General features: G+C 38.5%; 2 protein-coding genes across 2 annotated transcripts; one reads left to right on the plus strand and one right to left on the minus strand.

Moving 5' to 3' along the window:
* Positions 1–284: 284 nt before the first annotated feature.
* On the plus strand, positions 285–7,219 carry LOC126382359 (tyrosine-protein phosphatase corkscrew). Its single transcript, XM_050032171.1, has 2 exons — positions 285–583; positions 3,356–7,219. The coding sequence occupies exon 2, from the start codon at positions 3,463–3,465 to the stop codon at positions 5,374–5,376; it is 1,914 nt and encodes a 637-aa protein (XP_049888128.1). The 5' UTR covers positions 285–583; positions 3,356–3,462; the 3' UTR covers positions 5,377–7,219.
* A 155-nt stretch (positions 7,220–7,374) lies between these two features.
* Positions 7,375–8,616, minus strand: LOC126382425 (protein yippee-like 5). Its single transcript, XM_050032303.1, has 3 exons — positions 8,441–8,616; positions 8,135–8,294; positions 7,375–7,565 (listed from the first exon to the last, which is right to left on the minus strand). Exons 1-3 carry the CDS (start codon positions 8,556–8,558, stop codon positions 7,478–7,480), a joined length of 366 nt encoding a protein of 121 aa, XP_049888260.1. The 5' UTR covers positions 8,559–8,616; the 3' UTR covers positions 7,375–7,477.
* Positions 8,617–9,174: the final 558 nt, after the last annotated feature.

Genomic DNA, 9,174 nt, shown 5'->3' on the forward strand with positions numbered 1-9,174 from the left:
ATAACAGTCTGATAACAAAAGTAGCAGGGAAACAAGGACCAACTATTTGGTCTTTGCAGGGAAAGAATGCAGCATACGTTTTTGATTTAAGAATTTACAAGTAGAATATTATACATACGTAATTTATAAGTAAGCGTTCAATCCCTGAATATATATATTTTTTTTATAAACGTAATTTACCTGGTATATACATGTAATTCTTGTATCAAAACTCTACAATAAGGCTGTATGGACTCTAGTCCCTTGCCTGTTCCATATGGGATAAAGTGGAAAAAAAAGTAAGACAAAAACTCGCGATAGTGACATTTCCGCAGGCAGACAAAATTATTTTTCAGGTTTTTGCGGGTTTTTGTGTAAAATACTTTTGATTTGCACATTTTTAATTTGATAATTTTGATTAACTTTACATTTAATCTATTCAAACAATAAGTTTTATAAGAACTGCAGTGTATAAAACCGAATACGCCCTTGAAAATCTCACTACAAAAAAATCTAAAGTCAGCATAGCAACAGCTTTTCGATCCATAAAATTCCTATTGTGAGGAATATTGTGTTCTTTACGGTGCACGGGTGCCTTTATGAGGTAAGTGCGCTGTTTTAATTAAATAACATTATTGTAGACTGGTTTGACAATCTGCTCTACTATACCTTTGTGTATAATTACATTCATATAACTATATAATATAATTGTAGATAGATATAATACAAGTGTCTTTACAATGTAAATGTAGAATACCACCTTACCATCACAGTATCACCTTTATAAATCTTGCATTCTCTTCCAATAGTTTTATTACATATTAGGCCACTAATATAGGTTAGGAATTGTAATCATTACTATCTAACAAGCAATTGGCGCCATATAATAACTGACTGTAATATCAACTCACTCAATATAGTCACTGTGGTCCAGTGTGTCACTCGCTTGCATCTTAAACGGGAAGCACCGGTGGCATCCCCGGTACTGGACTTGCATCAATGAGTTAATTTGTTTCTCTTAAGTGCAATTTTCACTAACACACTTGGCTCGACCATTACATATTATCATTTTCATAGATGGTGTTACATCTCACCAACTAAAGTATTGGTCTAACAGGAATCTGTCAATCTTGCAATGGTGTACCTCTGACTACCCCAATTGGAATATAGTCATTACCTTATACTGTGTGTAATATGAACTTGTTTTCATTGTTAATATTTATTCATAGTTAATATATGCCTACACTTTACTACATCAGCTGTTCCAATAACAACCTGTAGGGAGCCCATCACCAAAACAGATTGTCAACCAAAATGCCTCAAGGATCCAATTGATGATACTTTAGTTGTTTTTTCCAATTATCATATAAATAAAGACCATATTCCTCAGTATGATCAATTCTAACTACCTCATTACTCATTAGCTTGTTTAGAATTATTATCTTAAAAATTTTCCTGCAGAAATGCCACTCAATAACAAATAATTAAACCACTTTGTTTAACAACAGTATCAAACAATAGGTCTATAATTAGATCCTTTGCTATATAAAGGAAAATCTTTCAACTTATACAACAGGTTAAGCAAATAATGTTAAACTTTTGTAGTAGGTAGGTATTTGTGATTCCTGTATTGTAGTAACAACCCTACCCTGCTGAGCAATGTGTTCAGCTGCTCTGTGTCCTGTGCATGTAGACAAAATAAATAAGGGATTGTCTTTCAACTCAACATCAGAAATCAGAATCATTTATTCAATGTAATCATCATGGTTAAACTTGTTGAAGGTCAATGTAACAGTTTTGAAATTATGTCATTTCACAAGGTGTCATAGCTGAGAAGAAATAACAAGAAACTGCAACAGCAACACATCTTTTAAATCAATGAGGGTATTATACATTACAAGTTATTTAATAACTAGAAGAACACATTTAATGCTAGACATTTTTATCATTTAGGTAATCATTAATCTTATAATAAGCTTTTTTACATAAAGTAACCTTCACATGAGCTTTAAATTTATTTTATTTTTATTCATCATAGGATACAATAATTATACATTCATACTCTTCTTCTAATCCTTATATCCCCTGTAGGGCTTGAATAACTGATTGCCACTTCAACTCTCGGTCAACCGAGCCTCGCTAGGTCTCTTTGGGCCACCCCCTTTTCGATACAATACATTCATACATCATCATTGGCCACAACATCTTGACAGATGATGGTAACAGTGTCTGTGTAGCTGTCACGTTTTTCTGCAGGATCTCTTGTCAAGCCAATAGCAGCACGGCATCTTTTGCCGCATTTCCCACAAATAAAACATGAGTAACAGTGGTGTGAAGGCGAAGCCTTTTCTGCGTCAGCTTGTCCAGCCAGGCTTCGTCATGTCTTGACACTCCAGTAGACAAATCGTGGCGCCATTCTGGTCTCATATCAGCGCGAGTCTCCCAACTGCTAGTGTCTATGCCAAAAATCTCCACATACCGCTTACACGAGTGTGTAAATCTCAACAAGGGGCTTCCCTCTGGCCTCTTGGTGTTAGCAATTTATCCGAGCAAGACTTCACGTGGCAAATGACGGGGGGCCATGCGATGAACATGTCCTAACCAATTCATACATACATATAAGATAAGAAGAAACATAAGATAACACCTATTTCCTATTACACAGTGACTCTTTCTCAATCTTTTGCCATTGGCAGTGACCACACTATAGCAAAGCTAGGCTATATAATGTCTTATTAGAATGAAATCTGTCAGAATACAGCAAAGTCATGTCAATTTTATTGTAGTTTACTTTGTTAAGTCACGCCTTTGTCCCCGAAGGGATAGGCAGAGATGTATTTATATACACCCACTATGCATAATGTTACAGTTAAAACCCATTTAATTAAAAATGTTACCTACATCATACATCAAGGACATACAGAAAAATGCTGTTTTACAGATTAAAAATATTCACTGATAAGTAAGGTAAAAAAAATCATCTCGAGCTCCTCCGTGCTCCGGAAGGCACGTTAAGCCGTTGGTCCCGGCTCCATTAGCAGTCGTTAATAACCATCAATCCCCACGGGGCCCGCGCGATGGTTTAAGGCCCGATCTCCCTATCCATCCATAGGGAAGGCCCGTGCCCCAGCAACGCCCCAGGGGACGTTAATGGGCTTCTTCTTCTTTGCGAGTCGATGACGATCGAAGCTAAATTTTTGCTGACCAATAATTGCCCACGCTTACGGCATTGTCAGTGGCTTCGTACAGGTCTTTAATAGGCTGATGATGATGAAGTAAGGTGTTTTGGGCCTTGGCTCATATTGTCATAGAACAGAGAGTAGTAAGGATATTTTGAATACTTAGTAACTGAACCAATTATTTCTTTTTATTTCAGATGATTGGTGATAATGTGTGGAGAGAGAAGGAGCAGGAAAGAAGCACATTAAACTGACAGATAGTTTTGTAAGTACCTGGCCAGGTGGTGCTTTGTGTTAGAGTAAGATGATCACGAGAAGATGGTTTCATCCCTCATTGAATGGCGTGGACGCAGAGAAACTGCTGATGGAGAGCGGTCGCGACGGGTATTTCCTGGCGCGGCCCAGCATGAGCAACAAAGGAGACTTCACGCTGTCCGTGCGCCGCGGTAACGAGGTCACGCACATCAAAATACAAAATAATGGAGAATTCCTCGATCTCTACGGCGGCGAAAAATTTGCAACTCTCTCCGAACTCGTACAGTACTACAGGGACAACCACGGACATCTTCGAGAAAAAAACGGTAACATTATAAGGCTAGAAACACCCTTGAACTGCGCAGATCCGACTACAGAGCGGTGGTACCACGGTCAGCTGACGGCGAAGGAGGCCGAGAAGATGATGCTGGAGAACGGCAAGAACGGATCGTTCCTGGTGCGAGAGTCGCAGCGGCAGCCGGGGGACTTCGTGCTGTCGGTGCGCACGCGCGACCGCGTCACCCACGTGATCATCCGCCGCCAGGACAACCGGTACGACGTGGGCGGCGGCCAGCAGTTCGACGACCTCGTCAGCCTCATCGAGCACTACCGTAACTACCCCATGGTCGAGACCACCGGCGAAGTGCTCCGGTTGATTCAGCCTTTCAACGCCACTCGCATTCAAGTGCGACACTTCCACACTAGAGTCAAACAGCTTCAAAAAGAAAATGAAGGACCAATCGAAAGCATGGCTTATAAACAAGGGTTTTGGGAGGAATTCGAAACTTTGCAAATGATGGAAAATTTGCAATTATTCGACAGAATGGAAGGATCGAAACCAGAAAATATAAGAAAAAATCGATACAAAAATATAATACCGTTCGACCACACTCGCGTGGTGCTGCGAGATATCCCCAGCGACGCGCCGCCCGGTGCCGACTACATCAACGCGAACTACATCCGCTGCGACAGTTTCGACGGAAACTGCGACTCGCAGGACTCGGGCAACGGAACCAACGAGAACGGTTCCCCGCAAGCTCGAAGTGGCTCACCTAACAAATGTAAGGACAAACTGTCGCCGAATCATACGAGTGTGGTAATAAGCGAGGAAAAACCGAGAGATGGCGCGAAAAATCAGGGAAACGGCACCCACAAGCAGCTGCCGCCGTTCGAACCGAGCGTTCTCCGCTCGAATCCGAATTACGTTAATACGACAATTCCCAAATCCGCAGTGGAGGCTGAAAATGGCGACATGGAACACGTGTACAACAAGCTGTACATAGCTACACAGGGCTGCCTGTCGACTACGATATATCAGTTCTGGTCGATGATCTGGCAAGAGGATGTCCGCATCATCATAATGACGACGAAAGAAATAGAACGGGGCAAAGTTAAATGCGAGCGTTACTGGCCCGACTTGCACAAGACGGAGGTTATAAATAAAAAATATACGATATTTAACGAATCCGAATCTTCAACGCAAGATTACACTTTGCGACGTTTTTTAGTGACGAAGAAGGACGAGCCAAATGTGAAGAGAACGATCTATCACTTCCACTTCACAGCGTGGCCGGACCACGGCGTACCCTCAGAGCCGGGCCGCGTGCTCAACATTCTACTGGACGTGAACTACCGACTGCAGCAGATCATGACGCAACCCGGGGGCGGAGCGCCCAGCCAGGCCGTGGTGTGCGTCCACTGTTCTGCCGGCATCGGCCGCACCGGCACCTTCATCGTCATCGACATGATTCTCGACCAGATCCGCAAGGAGGGCTTCGACTGCGAGATCGACATCCACCGCACGGTGCAGATGGTGCGCGACCAACGCTCGGGCATGGTGCAGAACGAGGCGCAGTACAAGTTCATCTACATGGCGGTGCTGGAGTTTATCGAGACAGAGAAGCAGCGCGTGGGGTTGGGTCCCGAGCCCGCGCACGACTCCCCGCGTGCGCCCTTCTTATGAAGAGCGCCGCAGCCGCCGGCCCGCCGCGGTGGGCCACCTGATAGCTTTATGTCGATACGAGTGCTCTGGAGGGCGCGGTTGAGCGTTCGCCGCCCGTTCTCGTTAAGCGTTCTTAAGTCTGTTCCACATTAATGCAATATGATTGCAATTTTTATTTCTCAACATTTAAATTGCCGAGCGTGTGTATTATTGATGAAATGTTTGAATGTTATATTACGTTTGTTAATGCTGTGCTACTTTTATGTAGGTGGTCTTATTTTAAAAGACACAACGTCCGATTGTGTGTTACACAGAATACTTACTAACGTAAATATTGTACTGTTTTATTTTTACGTTACTAGGTAGGTACCATAACACAACATATGAATCGAGTTTTAGCTTTAAGTGCCAGTCTATTGAATAAGTTATCAACATGAACATGAAAGGCAACAACTAAAGGCGATGGAATGTAGTGATGGATGAATAATAACAGAAATATAATACATAAGTTTTCCTGATGGAAAAATCAGAGAAACAATTTTGTTGTAAGAAGTGTTCTATTGTTGTAAGATATATTACGTATGTATAGATTTTTATTTAATGAGGCACTAATTAGAACTGTTAAGTGACCAGAAACCACAGGTCTCGTAAATCCAACAGTTCTCTAAAGTGGATGTTGTTATTGAACGATTTGGTTGAAATTCCGATGCTGCTCGTTTAAATTGAATATGATATTGTTACAGAGTGGTATACTAACTGTTAGTACGTTAAACATTAAAACTTTTTTAATTTATCTAAAAATAAAACGGCGACCTGATATATCAAATTGTTGCTTTAAATTTGTACTACATGAAAGTCAGGAGATTGACTTCACAGTGATCTCGAATGGATTTTGATTATACACAATTTTTATTTCAATGCAACAGAAAATGATAATTCGTAACTGAAAGTTGTTCAGGATTAGTTTGTTTGTCCTGGCAAGCTCACCCGAGTGCGACCACTGCGGCGCCCCCGTGGGCCTAGGCTCTAATTAGTTGTTACATGTAATATTTATTCCATCATTAATGAAATACTTAATTCAATTTCGATGATTTTACAATACCTTCTAAGTAACGATATAGCTTCCCGTTTTAACAGAGGGAGACAAGACTTTTTTAGAATATTTGGATACCTATCTTTATCACTCTATTAAAAAATGTTTTGTATTTGCTTCATACCCTTCCGTTTTTCAGAATCTTCCTTTTGTTATAATTATGAATAGTCAGTTTTTATTTTTTTATTCTTGTTGGGAGATGAGGTGCTTTACGTGGAGTATCGGGCCGCGCCAAGACGCGGTGGTGCGAGATATTTTATGTAAAATTTATTTTTTGTTTATATGCTGAAGTGATATTATAATAATTATGTATATGCCGATCATTCAAAGCAGTGGTTTTTATTTTTTGTAATTGGAAGACACATTTATGATAAAGGAACTAGTAGTTAAAAACTAAACACCAGTTATTTTCAAATTAAATGTAGGAAAGAAATGGCAAAACATGACACAGAAACCCAACAGGTATTGCAACATTAAATTAATGTTTAATTGTTATTTAGTTTCACACAAAAATAATTTGTATTGGAGTTAATTATTTTAAACATTGCTTGTAAATTGATTGAAGTAAAAAAATTGCATGTCATAAAATATTCACTGCTTGAATGATCTAATGCTATTATAAATTGTTGGCATTTTATTTATGTAATATTCCAATTGTAAAGCAGAGCTTAAGTATGTGCACGAAGAAATAAATAGATTCTTTTATGTTATCTGCTAAAGATATATGTTGTGTTAAAAATGTAATAATGAATAAAATGTGATATTATATAATATTAGACTTCTCTTTTCAGTTCTTTTGAAAATACTTCTGTTACAAAAAATCCCACTGGGTGGTATTATTTTTATTTGTATTCATAATATTATGACAAGTCTAGTTCACAATACAAAGAAATTACCTCCATTTTAGCTTAACATTTTAAGACAAATTATGTTATATTATCATTTATTTAGCATTAGACAAGATAAGAGCTTTATTATCTATGAAATAGATTATATAATATAATTTAATGTCTGAATTCTGGTTACAATTTAATCATCATTATTTACTTGGATTTCTTCTATACCATCACTCTCTGTCACTAATGCTCTTTCCAAGATGACACGGCCTTCTTTATACCTGAAACATATATGTTTTCATAATCATTTTATTCCCTGTTCAATATTGATGATATAAGACTCAATCTAATTATTTAAGTAGTATTTATAACATGTCTACAAACAATAGTATCAGGCACTAAAGGGGCTGAATAAGTTAAAAGAATTAATTGATAATTCTGAATGACAAAAATTCCACACAAACTTGCAAAATCAAATTTCTTAACTGTAGAGAACTTTGAAACAAATAAAAGAGAAGGTGAAGGTTTTGCCAGGAGAGAAGAGAGGAATGGCGATTACTCCACTGACAAGAGCGCAGCTCTTAAATAGAGAACTTTTAATGAGAATTCAAGCAAAATTTTGGTAATGAACCCAGTAAGGATAATACTGCAAAATAAATATTGCAGTACAAAAATATCACAATATAAATATCACAGTCTCCAAATAGTACATTATTATTATTAGTACACGAGTGTGTTCATACAGAATAGGGACAATTGCTTCTCTTAATGCAAGGGGGGAAGAGCGAGTGTAATAGAGATTAGTGTCATTCCAAGTTTCAACAAAGTCTCCAAACAGTTAAGTATTTACCGCTGATTTTCTTCTGTAGCAAATTCATACACCCATCCGAGTTTAGTGGCACAGTTCTTGCAGGAGACGTCGCGGACCATGTGGCGGCCTGTAAGCATCACGCGGTCCTGCACCTCCGAATACACCAAGTTTACTACTTTGTGGAACAGAAAGGCTCTACCTAAAATTATTAACTAACGTTATTTATATATAGGTTTTTCAGCTATTAAAACATAAAAGTTTTCTGAACAAAATATAATTCAAAACAATGCAATAGTACCCAAGAAAGCTGAGCAATTCAAAATAAATGCAATAGAAAGTTGATACCTGTAGCACCAGTAAATCTTGTGCTTATTAATTCCGAACGATTAGTGAGATTTACATCACATGCTGCACATGAGAATAAACGGGTGCCACCAATGTGATCAAGGAATATTTTACCCATTTTGCACTTCTTTGTTTTCAAAACAATGCAATCCAAGTCACCTTCCTTTTGTTCCTTTTATTTTATGAAAAAATGGAGAAAACATTTTTTTTTTCCGTAAAAGGTAAGGCAAAGGGAACTATGCCTGTACAGCCAAGTCTTATGTATTTTTTCTTGATGATGATTAATGAAAGGTGATGATGATGAAAGCTAAGCCCACCACCTTGGAGCAGACTTCTGCTCTGAACTCCAAACGAATTAACACAAAAGTCTGCATAAACTTTCGAGTTATGAAGCGGCTTCTTGGCACGAAGCTAAAATAAATAGGTACACTTTGTTTATTGAATATTACTGTATAATAACACTATCGTGAATGTTTTCCGAATAACTTAATTAACCACAAAACACCACTTCGTATTAATTATTTATATGTGTTATTCAGTGAAGAAAGCAACCATTTCGTTTACGTTCCCGCCAAAAAGCCTGCCTAGCTAGAACAAAATCAGAGACAAAATAAAATTGAAATATCGTGTATCGCGCAACAATGAACCCGATAAACTAAACGAAGGCAAAAGTCGTAGATTGGTCGTAGACCATGCTGCCTAGTCTTGTGTGTGTATGTTATTTAAGTGCCTAT

Source organism: Pectinophora gossypiella, chromosome 4 (genome assembly GCF_024362695.1).
Source record: "Pectinophora gossypiella chromosome 4, ilPecGoss1.1, whole genome shotgun sequence".
NCBI lineage: Eukaryota > Metazoa > Arthropoda > Insecta > Lepidoptera > Gelechiidae > Pectinophora > Pectinophora gossypiella.